The 16,563-nt window shown below is 43.1% G+C and overlaps 1 protein-coding gene across 1 annotated transcript; it reads right to left on the bottom strand.

The window, feature by feature from the left end:
- Positions 1 to 1,063: 1,063 nt before the first annotated feature.
- ZW10 (zw10 kinetochore protein) lies at positions 1,064 to 16,357 on the bottom strand. Its single transcript, XM_072155853.1, has 16 exons — positions 16,089 to 16,357; positions 13,533 to 13,667; positions 13,178 to 13,279; positions 11,955 to 12,032; positions 11,303 to 11,462; positions 10,694 to 10,843; positions 10,088 to 10,279; positions 8,907 to 9,067; positions 8,346 to 8,528; positions 7,939 to 8,165; positions 6,550 to 6,621; positions 5,542 to 5,711; positions 4,878 to 5,008; positions 3,154 to 3,285; positions 2,542 to 2,744; positions 1,064 to 1,270 (listed from the first exon to the last, which is right to left on the bottom strand). The coding sequence occupies exons 1-16, from the start codon at positions 16,191 to 16,193 to the stop codon at positions 1,150 to 1,152; spliced, it is 2,322 nt and encodes a 773-aa protein (XP_072011954.1). The 5' UTR covers positions 16,194 to 16,357; the 3' UTR covers positions 1,064 to 1,149.
- Positions 16,358 to 16,563: the final 206 nt, after the last annotated feature.

The following is a 16,563-nucleotide window of genomic DNA, read 5'->3' as shown; positions in this document are numbered from 1 at the left end:
TTACATCAAAGTTGGATCAGCCTGCATTGCTTAATAAATTTGATTTCCATTGATGAATTTTCTGTGAAAATTCAACTTTGTACAGAACAAAGTATTCAATGAGAATATTTCATTCATGCAGATCTAGGATGTGTCATTTGAGTGTCCCTTTATTGGTACAACCCTATATATACATACTAGCTGTAGATCCCATCATTGCCCAGGATAGCAAATAACTGCTCTTAGCTATAACAAAATAGAATTGCTTAACAAAAAACATTTTTTTATACCTAACTAGGTATCTCTCTCTCCCTGTCTGTCTCTTACTTTGAGTTTGAGTTTTTTTTTTGAGAGCAAAAAAAAAAAAAGTCTGTTAGATTATCGCTGGGAGCAGAGTATGAGTGGGAGGAGCTAATCTGAGAACTGAGGGCTCATGGAAGTTGTAGTTGTAAATGGTGGCAATCTGGAAGATAATTCCATATCACAAAATGGAGTTTTGCTATATTCATTTATTTATAGCATTTTGGGTTTTTGTATATGAGGTTCATATTCTCACAATAGCCCTTTAAAGAAATCTGGTCTTTAATATTGACACACAGGGATTGCCTGGGAAAAAAAAAAAAAAAACTTCTAAAAAGCAGCCCAGAGCATGGGGACGCAACATCCACCACTCCAGGCTGCCAATTATTCAGGCCTCCTGCATGACGCCTCCTCAGTCTCCAGCATGGGAGAGAGATGTGGCAAGAGACGTGAATAATTAATAGCCCAAAGAGCTGGACATTGTGTCCCCACGCTCTGGGCTGCTTTTCTATCCTTTTTTTCCCTGCGTGTCAAGATTAAAGACAACCAGCACCGGGATCAGGATGAAGAGAACTAGGGGTAAGTATGTTCAGTTTTAGTTCATGGTAGATTTCCTTTACCCAATGGTAAGGAATTTACAATTTTATACAGATAATAACAAAAAGGTACGCAAGTCTGACTACAAAAATAAGATACTTTATAAGGATGTGTCCTAGTGACACTTACAATGAACACATGAACAATGAGTCACTCAAAAAAAAAAATACTATAAAACTTCAAAAAGTTAAAAGTTCTTATTAAGATATTTACTGGAGTTCTCAAAGAGAGGTATGTACAGAATATTACAGGCAGTATATAAGAATCGCAACGTTATTTTATCTTGGTCAAAGCCGCCGCTCTCCGCTCGGTGTTCTGGAATAGCGCTCTGATCAGACTCTTCACTTCATTGGTGGAGAACTCTGTCGCCAGGGGTCCTTTACCATCCGCCCACCTGTAAGACAACACACAGGTTATACCGAACACTGTAACCTTCCTTCCACAGAATTTAAATTTTTAACCCAAATTATCCAACATATCCTAAACGTGACCCTTAGCAGCATAGATCATAAAAGTAAAAGAAAGAGCCCCCACATCTTTGAGTGTCTGGTGGTGACATTGTAGGTGTAATGAGAAGTTCCTGCAAGATCACACAGTAGAATTATTATTTTTTTTTTTTGAATGTGTATGAAGGCTATAGGGATTGTCCCAATTTTGTCAGAAATGGATCAGAAGGCGGTCCGATTGCCCTTCATGAATAAAGTGGCAGCTCTAGCGCGCATCTTCCTGAACCATTTATTCTCCATGGGCTGGAGGGTAGGTCACTGGTTGTACCACCCTATGTGTAAAAATGGGACGTCTGGAAGGCGCTGGTCCTCAGGGGTAAAAGGTTCCCTTTTATTCAGAGATATTTTGGACAAGTGTTGTCCAAAATATCTCTGAATAAAAGGAAAACTTTTACCCCTGAGGACCAGCGCCTTCCAGACGTCCCATTTTTACACATAGGGTGGTACAACCAGTGACCTACCCTCCAGCCCATTTGCTATACGTCCTTGTTACCCAACCTTGGGGCGAGGGTGGGGACAAGGCAGCGGTTACTCATCACATATGCCCGACCCAGCATTGTGCCCGTCTCTAGCACAACCAGCAAAGGTAGCGCTGTTTCTTTCTGTCCCCCTCCCTTTTTCTCCGCATATCCACAGTGATTTATTCTCCATGTCAGAGACAGCCAGGGGCAGTGCTAGTGAATGGGGTAGCAGGATGTATGTACACCCAAATCCATTCTGTAGGAGAAAGAGGCCTGATCCCATGTGTCAACTCTGATCAAGACAAGCAAATATGACTCTCCTCATCCCCATTTTCACATGAGGCGAGTCAGGATTAGTGGTTTGTAGGGGTAGTGTAAGTTCAGAAGCCCCTATCTTTGGTCCAATAGTACTTAGAAACATGCTTTGTGTCATAGTAAAAAATAAAGGATCTCATCTTAAGAGAGCGAAAGAACCAGAGATACTGGAAGCTAAAGACATGATTGGAAATGCAAGCTGCAGATAAAGATCCCGTCCCCACCTTTTGTTTAGCTAACAGAACCACAAAGCTCGGATCAAAGCTGAAAGATGAGATTCTTATTATCTTCCTTATACATATGGATCCTAAATTATCAGGCATTGTGGGGCCCAATATCAAAAAAGGTGGAAGTGAAGTTGAGTCGATTTATCCGATACCCACCGGTCAACTATCTCCTGCAGATTTGCCTGCAGGATGATCATGAGCTCTTTGAACTTCATCCACTTCTGCACATAGATGGGCACCTCCTCCTGATACTTCTTATTTTTGCCTTCTTCAAGGAGGGGGGTAAACACCAGGGGTCCTTCTTCAATCATTGTCCGGCAGAGTGTATACAGTCTCTCTCCATCCTCGGTGGAAATGTCCTGTTGAAAACAAAGAGGAGTCATTGGACATCAGTATCTCTAGACCAATCACGTGGGACGAGGGACATCGGTGTCACGCGGGACGAGGGACATCAGGATCACGCGGGACGAGGGACATCAGGATCACGCGGGACGAGGGACATCCTCTCCATAGACATGAATGCTCATGTCAGTCAAGCACATACATATAAATTGGGGGATATGCGGCCGATCTGGTAACGCTGCTATATCATGAGTAAATAACTAGTCGCACATCTACACTGAACTGATAAGATGTGTGTCATTAACCAACACAAGTGTCCAAACTGACCATTTTCCATGCAATGAATGTGCAAGTTGGGATGACCCCTTTACATTGCAGGTAGCGCAGTACTATACACCCTGTATGTGATCGCTGTGGCCCACATACCTCCAGAGCGGCGATCTTGTTAATCATCTCTGTAATGGCGGTATTTAATAAAGTCCCCATAGCTTTGCAGTAGATTCCTACAGGGAGCACGTCCTGCCACACTTTACCCAAGCGACTCAGTTGATGAATAACCTAAAATAGAAAGATATTGAAATATTTGGGAGATCTTTATCACATTGTGCAGTATTATCGTACAATTATAAGAACACAGGGGAAACATTTCATGTGGGGTACAGTTATAGCGAGACCTATGTATCCCGACCATGAGGCCTACCAACCATGCCATGTGCTGAAGAGGAGCAAATCTGAAAACAGCCCTGTACGTCACATGGCGGACACCAGCCATGGTCTTAAATGGCAAATGGGATGGTGGTGCTTGGGTTCTGGCATCTTGGATTAGGCCAGCATGAAGTGCCGTCATTGGAGGGAGGTGCAATAACATCAAGGAGGGATCCATGGCTGTCATAGCACGATCTGTATAAGAGTCTGCCATTAGCAGGATCTTTCACAGATCCAGTAATTTTACAATATACTGCAGTGCTGTAGTATTGGAGTACAGGCGGTCCCCTACTTAAGGACACCCGACTTACAGACAACCCATAGTTACAGACAGACCCCTGTGACCTCTGGTGAAGTCTCTGAATGCTTTAATATAGTCCCAGGCTGCAATGATCAGCTGTAAGGTGTCTGTAATGAAGCTTTATTGATAATCCTTGGTCCCATTACAGCAAAAACTGTTTAAACTCCAATTGTCACTGGGGCCAAAAATTTTTTTGTCTGGATCTACAATGATAAAATATACAGTTTCAACTTACATACAAATTCAACTTAAGAACAAACCTCCGGACCCTATCTTGTATGTAACCCGGGGACTGCCTGTATATTATACAAGTGATCAGACCCCCTAGGGTTCAATTACCCTAGGGAGTTTAGAAATATAGAATATAAAAAAAAATATAAAAAACACTAGCCAACACTACCTATTAAAAAATAAAAATGGTTATTCCCATTGGTGAACCGCATAACAGAAAAAAAAAAGTACAAAATGTTTAATTCACCACTTCATGCAATTTCCCAGCCCAACATTGCTCAAAAAGTGAAATAAAATTTCTTTTAACACAAGTGGTTTTCATTTTTTAAAATCCAATTAAACCTATATAAAATTTGGTATCCGCATGATTGTACCATCCCAAGGAATAACAAGTACAGAGGTCATTTGGACCACACATTGAAAGCCATAAAAACAAAGTCCACGTGAATATGGCGCAAATGCGTTATTTTTAACAATTTCTCTGCAATTAAGAGTTTTTTTTCTCCAGCTTCCCAGTACATGGCGTGGAATAAAAAAAATACTGCTACTAGCAAGTACAATATGTTACGCAGAAAACAAGCCCCCATACAGCTCTGTATATGAAGGGATAAATTTAAACTAAGAATGGAAAAATTCCATCTTCGGCAAGGGGCTATGGGTGGGTGCCTCTGGTTTGGGTTAATTTGTATACTTTTCCGAGGGAGCATTGTCTGGAAAAAAAAAATTTATTTCTTTGCAATGTTAGGTGCAGGTCACATGTTTAAGGAGACATAGTGCAGTGTAGATCTTCTGCCAACAAGGCTTATGTGAACTTACAAGCGGATATCCAGCCCAAAACCATCAATGACTTGTACATAATATTGTTCATTTGCAAGGGTCCACAACAAGTACCCATGAGGATCCGCTTCTGTACCTGCCGTATTGCTTTGTGTCCGGCTGTATAATTGTCTTCGTCTTCCATGTTGATGAAGGAGCGGGCATTTGATAGCCGGTCAAGAAGTTCCCCTTTCTGCAGCCGCATTTGTGCCAGAAAAGTCTCTGTGCCTTAGGAAATACAAGAGAGAACACAGAGACATTAAAAGGTTTTCATGTCTACCAGCTACCATACAATACAAGTAAATCTACCACCAGGATGATGGATTATAAACCATGCACAATGACATACTGGTGTGTGCCCCCTCGGCAGAATCGACTATTCTTTTAGCGTCCAATGCCCTGTTTTTATGAAAAAAGGCTTTAAAAATTATGCAAATGAGCCCTAGAGGCTCCTGGTACCAACAAACATCTATGGAGCTTGATGCCCCTGTGCCCCTATGCTCCTTTCCATAGTTTATATAGCCTTTTTACATAAAAACCAGGGCATAAGAAGCTAAAAGAAGAGCAGATTCTGCCAGAGGGGGCGCACACCAGTATGTCATTGTGCATGGTTTACGAGCAAGTTTAGATTTTTGGGTTGATTTTTATTGTAGTTGCTTTTTGAGATTTTGCTGACTATTCTGTTTTCTTAATGCAATAATTTTATTGGTTACTTTAGAGGACACCTGGAACGGGATGCGCTCCCATAATAATCCTCCTACCTAGTCGTCTAAATCCAGGAACCATGTCCACGAATGTAGCGGCTCCATCGCTGAGCGGAGTGGGAAGATGATACCGAAACTGGTGTCCGAGAGTTAGCAGGTGGTGTGCAATGTACATGCAGTTGTTATGGTGGATGGCGGAGAGCTGAGGGAGCTTCTGCAGGTTCTCTCTGTAAGAAAAAATGCATGAGAGAAAGGGGGAGCGAGCGTGCGCACAATGCCAGAGATGGGGGGGGGGGGGGGGAGCACGCGCGCGCACAAGTCAGCTAGAGAATAGCTAATGCAAAGGTAAGAAGCTGCTACAGGGCACATCTGTAATTACAGACTAGTAACTAAACCAAGGGGAAGGGGAGCAAAGAATGAGTCCTGGAAAGCAGCACCTCATCCAGACAAGAGCCTGGTACTGTATCTTATACTGGGCTGTAATGGACTGAATGCTAGTGGATTGTCCTCTGCCCAATGTAAACTGTAGACAATATAAGCAGAAGCGAGGATCATGGAGCACGTGGGAGAAGCCGTGTAACCTCCTGCTGGGGATGACATCTACCTAAGGAATATTCACATGCATCAAAGAAACTTTGACAACTTCTTTAAAAATTAAGTTCAGGGAATGATTTAATATTAGACAAGAACCATTCAATAGCATAACTAGTCCTCCTGACCCAGCACAGACATGGACACGTAGGTTAAAACTACGAGGGCTCTTATATGGGAGAGGGGAGTACCCAGCGGCCGGATACCCTGAAGTCATGCAAAATGAATTATGTGCTACATGGTGCACTAGTTCTGGTCTAATGGCAACCGTTACACTACAATACAGGGGATTTAGGAAGAGCTTACACTATGAGGGGCAACTAACTGAAAATCCCAGGGGGACACAGGGCACAGGTAAGTGCAGCATACAGAGTATCAGGTACATACGGCATGCAGTGAATACATATATTATATATAGTCGCATATAGAAATCTTTAGGGGTGCAATCTCTATGAAGATGCTGAGAACACTCACTTGTGATAAGTTGGGACAACATCATAGAACAGATGGAAAATGTTTCGGACAGTGTAGAAAAGCTGGATGGCGCTGAAAAGAAGAGGAAGCCATGATGGAAAAAAAAAAAAATTACAACAAACAAAAGACACACACAAAGAAGTAAAATTAGAAATAACTAGTAATGTACAATCTGAGATTGATAATCCAGTACCACCGACAGGATTATGATTTCTATGGGATAAGATCTGGTGGAAGTCCAACCCTGCCCCTGTATCATGTCACAGTCATCAGTGTAACGCCTCTTTAAAAAAATAGTTTTTTTTCCCTTGAAACCGGATGTCTTGCATTGATGGGAATACAGATTCACTAACTGAAATAGGTTGTTCCAAGTTTGCAAGTTTTCCCCTATCCGGTTGGTAACAAGCTGATCGCTGCTAGGACCCCAATTGATAACAAGAACTGGACCCACAGCAACCTGGAGAACGCTGGTTCCATCTCGCTAAAGGGTCAAACGACAGGTGGAGCATGCACCATGCCCCTAATCCAATAGCATGGGTGTGTCAGAAATAGCGGGGCTCAGTAATTATTGGTTTCCCCATATTATTTAACCCATGCTCGATTTGCTGCTGCATCAAATGGTGAGAACAGGACCCCTTCTCTGAGTTCGAGAAGTCCGGTTCTTGTGATTAGTCCCAGAATTTGGATAAACGCGGGTCAGTTTGGTATACAGAGGATATGGGATCATTTGCAAACTTGATACAGCTCCTTTGTGTAAACCCATCTTAGATATTTATGGGGTGTCCACTGGAGATGACAAAATGTCTGATAGATGTAGGTTGTCGGCTTTGGGGTCTCCTTGTTTTTGGGAGAGTCTACCATCACCGTTTTATCATGCTTTGCCACTGAAGCAAGATGGGCGTTGGGGAATCCCATAATACAGATACAAGAGCCAAGTACCCATCAGACATTTATGGCATATGCCGCATCAGTCAACATTACAAAGCACTTTGTATTTTAACATTATAAAGACCCCCTAGCAGACCTGTAAATTGTCTGCGCATGCTACTCAGCCTCTATTACAGTTATAAAAGCCGTCAAAGGGAACAGAGGATTTACACTATATGGAGCTGGAAGTAGACAGCTCCTTCGGTAGTGTAGTGGCCAAAGCAGCTCACTGCAGGTGGTGCTCCTATTAAGGGAAAGGGACGTCTGCTTCGAGCTCCATCCAAGTCCCCTAAAAGAATACAGAAATCCAACAACCCGATCCTCCAACATCTGTTGAGAGTTAGGAGACCCCCATGCATCCAATGCTGCTGAAATCGGGTGTTCCGGCTGTCAGCAGTCTAATGGACAACAATAGATCTGTACTAAACTTTGCTATATGCATCCCTCCAGCTCCAAACATACCAGGGCTTATTGCTAGTTGTAGCCTCGGAGAGGGTTTGGTAGGCGAGCTCCATCAGCTTCTCCACAGACTCGCTGATCCGGCAGGTGGGCAGGGAGAAGGTGTGCTGGCCCAGCTTCACCTCATTCTCCAGGGCTGGAGCTTCACGTGAAGGACTCTTCTGCGGTTTTGTCTTTTCTCCTCCGGGGCTTTGGAGTTTTGGTACATTCACTTTGGATTCGGGAGTGATCTATCAGAAGACAGTAAAAAAAAAAAATAATAATACAGCAGGAATTATACATACCAATGCCATTACCACCACTATGTGAAATGGCACAAAGCATCTATAATTCATCATGACATTCCCTGCACATATATATATATATGTGTGTGTATGTACATAACTACTAGGTCTGGGGTCTTCTCTCACCTTCACAGTGTTATGTATCTCAGAGGTCATCAGGTTTCTGGCAGTAACAATGACGTCCTGGCATTTTTTGCTGGCGAAGTGGGAGTTGACATTTCGGGCATATTTAAGCAGCTCGGTGGCATCGCCCTTAAGGTATTTCATTCCCTTGAGGTCGTTTTCAAACTGCTCTGTTGCTTTAATAACCTGGAAGCAGAAAGAAGAGCATATGGGCTTGAATTAAACCAATCCAAACATTATTCTTCTGAAGGGGTGTTTTATCTTCCGATGTAATTTCCGTGCCCCCAACTAAAGACCTGACCGTGTATAATAAGAATAATTTGGAATTGGACAAACACAGAAGCAGAAGAGTGCACAGAGACCACCAATGATAGTCCAAAATATTTTGTAATCCAGGAATTTCCGGTATGCTTAGGCTTTATATTCATGCTCGTGTCTGAGCCAGTCTCCTGATTCAGTCTCAAATTCAGCTGTGCAACTTTTTCTGGTAAAGTTGGGTCAGTCAGGCACCATTGGCGTCTAGCATGGGGTCCAGAAAATTGACTGATATCCTAATAGACTTACCTCCTCGTACTGCTCAAGTTTGCTGCTGTTGGTGGGGATGGAGTAGACCAGACAGTCTTTAATGATGGATTCTGAAATATCCTCCCAGATCAGATCACCGAGAACTTCTGCTAAAACTAGTTTATTATTTTCATCTCCTATCTGGTTTTCTACTGGGACGTCTAAAGAAAAAAAAAAAAGACAAAAATTGACAATAAAAATGGCTGTACTGGAATAACGATGTGCTAAATTCTGCTTGTAGTTAGCAAAAATTTTTGATATTTGGAGGTTACTGGAACTGAACTGCTATAACTCATATATAACACCTTCAGGCTCCATCAGTGTCTCCCAAATTTACCAAAGAAAGCTGATGCCTGCACAAATAAATTGGGTCAGTGCTTGGTACTGGTATCATTTTAGAAGGACCTGCATCTACAAACTGAGTCTGGGGTCACATTTATAGGTGAATTAGATGTAAAGGAAAAAAAAAATGTTTAAGAAAATCTAGAAGCTTTTTTTAAGTAGATTTCCTATGTGGCTCATCCCTCCACATCTTTTATAAGAATGCTGCCTATCAGGTTATAAACTTCATAATCTAGATATGCAAATGACCTGCAAAGGAGTAGCCTCTGTGAGCTCCAGGGGCTAAGGCTACTCCATGCACCAAGTAGCTTCTGCAGTGCTTCCCCCTGCTAACCCAAGCCGCCCGTGAACGTGGTGGCACGGCCCGCACAGGCAAAGTGGCTCCCGGCGTGTCCAAGAGCCACTGAAGCCGGCAGGCGAATGGGAGCTTCTGTGTAGCCTCACAGAAGCTACTCCACACTCCAGTAGCCTTTGCAGGTAATTTGCATATCTGGATTATCAGGTTTAGGCAGCGTGCTAATAAATTAGAAAATATGTGCATAATAAGCCACACATCGGAAATCTCCCTCTGGAACTCAAAAAAAAAAAAAAGTACTTTCCAGTTGGTAGATTTCCTTTCATATTAAGTAGGGATTAATTAAAATAGATGTGTTCTCATAATTCTGATCATTGCAATGGTCTTGTTTGCAGCATGGGGTGTAAAGGGTAACACGTAGGTGTAGCGGGTGTGCCAACTTTATAGAATTTACATCTTACACTGTAGACATGTTGTTAATAATGAGTCTCGCCCTATAAACATATTGTCACACTATGACACTTCTACTACACAGTCTCCATACCTAGTAGATGCTTGTGTAGTAGCTCCAGGACAACCTTCAGCTTTAAGAAGACATCTGCAGGCGGTGGACGTTCCTGCTCACACTTGGTGCTTTCAAACCGCAGTATGACGCCCTGAGGATGGGTCTCCACAACAGCGTGGAGGGACGGATACAATACCAGAGGCTTCAGGATGTAATTCAGTAGTAGCTGACCTGTAACGTATAATTAAATAACTACAATTACTCTTCTGTAGTGATGTGTTGGAGATGTTATTAAAGGGACTATTCTGGCTCTCGTCACTGAAGAATGAAGTCACCAGCCCATGCTTCAGCCAATCAGTGAGGTACAAGTCTATGATGTCATCCTTCAGCACAGTGAGGTCCGCTATTCAAATCCACAAGATAGATCACGCCACAATGTGACTGGGGCAGAGACTGGGTCAGATTTGCATAATATATGACCCACTAAATCTCAATAGTCAATTTAGTAATAAAATAGAAAAGGCGGGAGAGGATCGGGCACCTAAAGCATCTGGGTCACAACAGGCCATGGTATTACTCATAAAATGGACATCACAATGCAGTCCCAGATCGGGTGACCAAGACCAGAGTTATGAATGTCCTTACTGAAAAACTTTAACTTTGTGTTCAGCTCTCCCAGAATAGCCAAGGCCTGAAGGACAGATCCCAGTACAGGAGCAGAACTGGTTTCATCAGCGGAAGGTAAAGTGCACAGATGCAGCTCAGTTTTCAGGATCAAATCCAGACTTGAGTGATCTGCAACAATACAAACCAATGATAATAATAAGACGACATGTAAGGCATAGCACAGGATATGCGGTCGGTTATTGGTCATAGACTTGCTACAAAACTTTGGTAAAATTAATAGAACAAGTAAACACCAGAACCTTTGTAATATATCTCATCAAAGCAAAGTGCTTCTTTATCCACTGACTATGGTTCTCATCCTCCCTTTTAATCTGATATTCAGCCCAAAACTCACTGGGGTGTCAGTTATTAAAACCTCCATGGCAAAAGTAGGGGTAGGAGTGAGTCACAGCAGCTAGGTCTCCAGCACCATGCACAGAGGACCGAAAACTACATATACAGACAGGAGGGATGGAAGCTGAGATAGTATGTTATGTAATAAATCTGCATCCATACAGAGGATACTGATTTCAGCAAAGTCTATAGAAAGTTGAGGTGTGTGGTCATCCTTTATGCAGTGGATGTTACCTTTGGATGGGGGTAGCTTCCACACGGCCAGCTTCTGCCACTCCTCCCCGAGGTGGTACAACATGTTCTGCTTCTGCACCGTCAGCTCTATCCCCAGAGACTTCAACACCTTCAGCTCAAACCCTTTCCGGGACTTGAGGATTTTCAGACAGCTTTGTGCCTAGGATAAAAAAATAAATAAATAATAATAATAATACAATATAAGGGCTCATTCACACAACCATATTTTAGGTCCGAGAGCTAGATGCACAAATTGCAGCTACTTCACGGACCCCAATGATTTCCATTGTGGACAGCCATGGTGCGACGAGCCATGGTGACTGCGCTACACCACATATTATACAGCAGAACCCCGGCAATCTGATATTTATCACCTCTCCACAGGACAAGGTATAAAAATTATTAATCACACATCCCCTTTAACGTACCTTAAGGAGATTGCCTTTGTAGGATATGGCCTCTGACCTAGCCGATTCAGTTTGTGCATCTACCGATGTCACAAGTTTTCCTTTGTCAATTGGTATTGTGTCACCTATCTGGCTATAGCGCCGTAACCTTTCTTTACTCGGCTAAGGTGTTGATATCACCAAATTCAATGGTGAAAACACAGAATTTACTTGTAAAGAAGAATACAGCATTTCATTCCATTTACCTTCTCCAGCTGCTCGGCCGCATTGATGTAATTCCTCTCGGACAAGGCAGCGTTGTATTTCTCTATGGCGCTGTTAAACTGAAAAAAAACACAAGTAGGATGAGAGTTAAAGAGTTTAAAATTCTTAAAGACAAAATCCTAGAATTTCGTGTTGATGGTCTTAAAGGATAACTCTACAAAGCACCATCAGTACCTCCGCCACCACCTTCCCACCATGTCACCGCTGCAGGGCTAGTAAGTAGAATATGGCGGGGGGGCATCAAGGTACTTTATAGAGGTTAAATTAAGCAGTAGATTTCATTTAACATTAGGGTATCAATATCAGATGGCTGGGGATGTGATAGGCGGTTGTTCCACGTCAGGACTACTCAGGGAAGAGATGGAAGCAGAATACTCCACACACTGCATAGTGGCCTTGCCGAGGTACTTCAGCTCAACTCCAATTTACTTAAAGGGTTTGTCCCAAGTTTATAAATCATCCTCTAAGCACAGGAAAACTACTAGGAAATCCGCCAATCACAAGAACAGGATCCCCGAAACAGCATACTCAGAAAAGTAAGGAACGGCAGGTCATTCAGTTCTAGTAGCCACTGGAGAACTACTAGGAACCCCACTAATCACAAGAACAGGATCCCCGAGACCCCATGCTCAGAATCCTATTGAACGGCAGGTCATTCAGTTCTGTGGGGATGCGCCCCCTTAAGAAACGTGCTCGGCTATCTCGCACACTCACAGTCACTGAAATGAGCAGTGAATGAAGCGGCAAGGGGTGTGCTCTCCCACTCCGTGCATTGGTGAGAATAGGTCCACCGTTCTTGTGATTGGTGGGGTACCTACTAGTTGGACCCTCACCCATTACCTTGTTATCCCCCATCCTGTGAATAGGGGAGAACTTATAAACTTGGGACGAAAGCCTTTAATCCTAAAACGATCCGCAAATGCACAGCACAGCCATTATAGAGCATAGGCAATGGCCTGTCTCCATACCCACGGGGAAAGGGGCCGATTTGGCAAGCTCTGTGTAGTGCCAAGTAACCTGTGTGTGCTATATAAAGGAATTATTATAAAGGAATAATTATTATAATTATACCTTGTAAAGAGAGTCTGCTGCTGATCTCTGGTTCTACCAAATGTGGAGTAATACAAACATTCATAATCCATAGAACATCTTATAAAAGATCAGCCTAAATATCAGGTGTACAGAGTCTAGGACACATACTGACCTCCTGCAGCTGCCGCAGGACTCCCAGGATCATGGTGTTTCTCTCCAGCTGCTGCTTCAGTTCTGTGAATTCACTGATGGCCACTTTCAGCTCATTCTGAACCTGAAGAGAAAGAAAAAGCTCAGTTTTCTTCATGTAAGGAGCGTCTGGTATTGTCTGCCGGGTCTCCATGACCTAGTATGATATCACTTGGTAATATGGTCATATTCGTAGGGGAAGTAATGGATTAACCGGCTGCTCATGAAGAATTCACCTGCCCCATGAGGTCATACAGACATTACACAGGGGTCTTCTGCTCCGGACCCCTTGAGTGACAAGGAGAGCAGTGTCCATTCTAGACAACTTGAGATCTCACCTCATTATCTATTGTTGACTTTAAGAGATCCACGTCCCTGTTCAGATTGTTGACTTGTGCCACGAGATCCTCGGCGCTCTGCATGCTGGGGAGGAATTCATCGTATTTCTTATTGATCATATCACACACTTCACCCTATAAAAAGAGAGAAACAGATCATCACAGGATTCAGTTAAATAGTGAGACAGGGCCCCATTACATCATCAGCACTCATCACCCCTTGCCTAAACCCCCCGAGCTGTAACATTTACAAATTTTGGGAAAACATCTTGTTGTTGCCCTCGCAAATAAAACAATTTCCTGCACCCAAAAATGTGGTGTCACCGATGACCCTTTATATACCAGAAACTGGTAGTGACCCCCTGGAATTGAGGCAAGGACCAACGTATAACCCATTTGTATAGCGCTACAGAATAGGATGGCGCTATATAAATAAAGATTATTATTAACCCAGGCAATCCCTTTAATGGTGCAGAAGGACCCCCCCCTTCAATCAGATGGGGAACTAGACCCCCATTTTCTTTGCAATACATCAGCGTCCTACAGTGGCGTAACAAGAAGGCGCAGGGCCCCATAGCAGACTTCTGAAGGGGACCCCCTGCCGGCTTAAAAACATACATATATTACATTCCTATATCCATAAACATACAGTTCATCACTCACTCATATATATATATATATATATATATATATATATATATATATATATATATATACACACATATATGCAGCGTAATATGTATATAATGTTGCACATTCTTCATTCTTTAATGTCAGGTCAGATGACGGGGCCCTCTGACACTGTGGGCCCCATAGCGGCTGCTATGGCTGCTACTGCTGTAGTTACACCCCTGCCGTCCTCCACTAGTCAGCAAGTTATAGCATTTCCCATGGTTACTGGAAAACTTAAAAAAAAAACTTTGGACATCCCCTTTAAGTAAAAGGGAAGAACATAAAAACAAACTATAGTATTATAAAAGTTAAAGTTTCACTTTAGGTTCACAATGTGACGGATCATGTAAAGCTATTGGATTAAACAACTGAACAACTACACATAAGGAGTATATTAGAAGGAGTCTTGTGTACATAATTACTACTCTCTACACATAATAGGAGTTGTAGTTACTCTCTATTGTCAGCTGATGTATGTGACAGATATAACCCATGTGTGACACGTAGCTGTATATAGTAACATGACATTACCAGGGCGCTGGGTGTCACCTCTGTGCCCGGATTCATGTTTCTCACACCCTGGTTATGGAACAGACTACAGCTCTGTTCACACCTGGCATCATGGCTTCTGTCTAGAATGAATTATTATTATTTTTTTTTAAACGAAGTGGGTTCTTTCAAGGGTTCCGGTAATGCCCAGATCTTGTCTAAATCCACCCAGAAATTGTCCATTGCATGTAAACAGGGCACCAGAAATGCCATCAGGTTGGAGAAAGATTTAAGGTGAAAATATGCAAGACAAAAATTCTCTCTATTCAATGTCTGTCACCTAAGGATGTATCTTTGTCTAGTCTGCAGTATTTTGGGCTGAAGATCTGTAGAATAGTGGAGGAGAGGAAGAGCTTATTAACCTGAAACCAAACTGATCCGTGCTGTCAGACTCCATCAGGAATAGTCACATGACCCCCTCAGGCCACCGTACAGATCTACTATTAGCTGATTACACAGACATGTCGGAAGGTTATTGGTGAAATTATTTGGATTTTAGGATCACCCCCTCATAGATGTATACAGGACTGTAGTGTGACATCTAGGATTAGGCTACACAAGGGGAAATCTTACCCTGCAGCGTCACATGTGCCCATTGACCATATGGCAGATTATGCCAACGTGCGCCGCTCAGTGCTGGATCATACGTAAATTTTCTTTCTGCTTATAACGGAATCAGAACAGTTTTTCTTGGATCCCGTTCACATGTACAGAGAGCACCATTACATATACGGTGAGCTGTTACTTACTCTCACAAGGTAAGTCACATGTAAGGATAACGTTACCTGCGTGTGACTGTAATGTAGGAGGACAGTCACATGTGGCCGACGTTGCGATCCATATCCTTACAGGTGACTTACATTGGGGCCTATGACGACAGTACCACAAGGCTTACGTTGCAATCTATGACAGTAACACGCGGCCAAAGTTGCGATCTATTACATCACACGACTCATAGTGGCCTATGACGACAATCATCTGCGGCTAATGTTGTGATCAATGATGTCACAAACACCTAGAACAGGTCATCACAGCCGCAACGCAAACTTTTATGTCATGTGACTAAAATGGCGCATTATCCTATCCTTACATAGACAGGGGACTGCACCACTTCCTCACCATCACATGTGAGAGGCCGCAGGTGTATATACATGTATATACTGTAGTATATGTATCACATAGGATGGCACAGAGCGTTGTAGTACTGCCAGGCTGTGGTCACCAGTGCACTGAGGCTCCAGAACTCCTCCTGGCACAGGACGCCATGTAAATATTCCTGGAGTGACAGGAGGAGATACCGAGGAACATCCTAATATCCCACAAACCAATATATACCTTCACTTCTTCCACCCTCCGAGACAGGCGGCTAATTTTTGTCCCCAGATCCTCCTTCTCCAGTCGCCCAGAATGTGCCAACACCTCAGTCACAAAAGACGCCATCCCGCCTGCCACCTCTACCGTCCCGGGCGCTGACGGGGCCGCTTTCAAACCAAGGAATTCATCCTACTGAGCGAGGAATGCCGGGAAATGTAGTTCGACCCCGCACGAGTGCCTCTTCTGAATGTTGACGTTCCCTGAGGCGAAGACTACAATAACCGGCATGCACAGCGACAGGGCCGATGACAGCTAATATGGCTTATGTTTGTGTTGGCAAAGGATGATGGGATATGAAGTCCATAGAACGCTTCAGGTAGGTGTCTGGACTTCAAGAAAAGACTACGATTCCCAGGATGCTTAGCGACCACCGCTTACGACCTAAAAACAGGATATGAGTCATATTAAAAGAGTCTGCTGGAAATTGTAGTCTATG

The sequence above is a fragment of the Engystomops pustulosus genome, chromosome 6, assembly GCF_040894005.1.
Source record: "Engystomops pustulosus chromosome 6, aEngPut4.maternal, whole genome shotgun sequence".
NCBI classification, from domain to species: Eukaryota; Metazoa; Chordata; class Amphibia; order Anura; family Leptodactylidae; genus Engystomops; species Engystomops pustulosus.
Note: the sequence above shows the minus strand (reverse complement) of the source record. Positions and strands in the feature narration are given on the sequence as shown.

Coding starts and splice junctions, on each gene's coding strand:
- ZW10 (XM_072155853.1), bottom strand. CDS start 16,193: ATGGCGTCTTTTGTGACTGAGGTGTTGGCACATTCTGGGCGACTGGAG. Junction 2,745..3,153: donor ACAAGATCGCCGCTCTGGAG/GTATGTGGGCCA, acceptor TGTTTTCAACAG/GACATTTCCACCGAGGATGG. Junction 1,271..2,541: donor CTGCAGGAGATAGTTGACCG/GTGGGTATCGGA, acceptor GTTGTCTTACAG/GTGGGCGGATGGTAAAGGAC.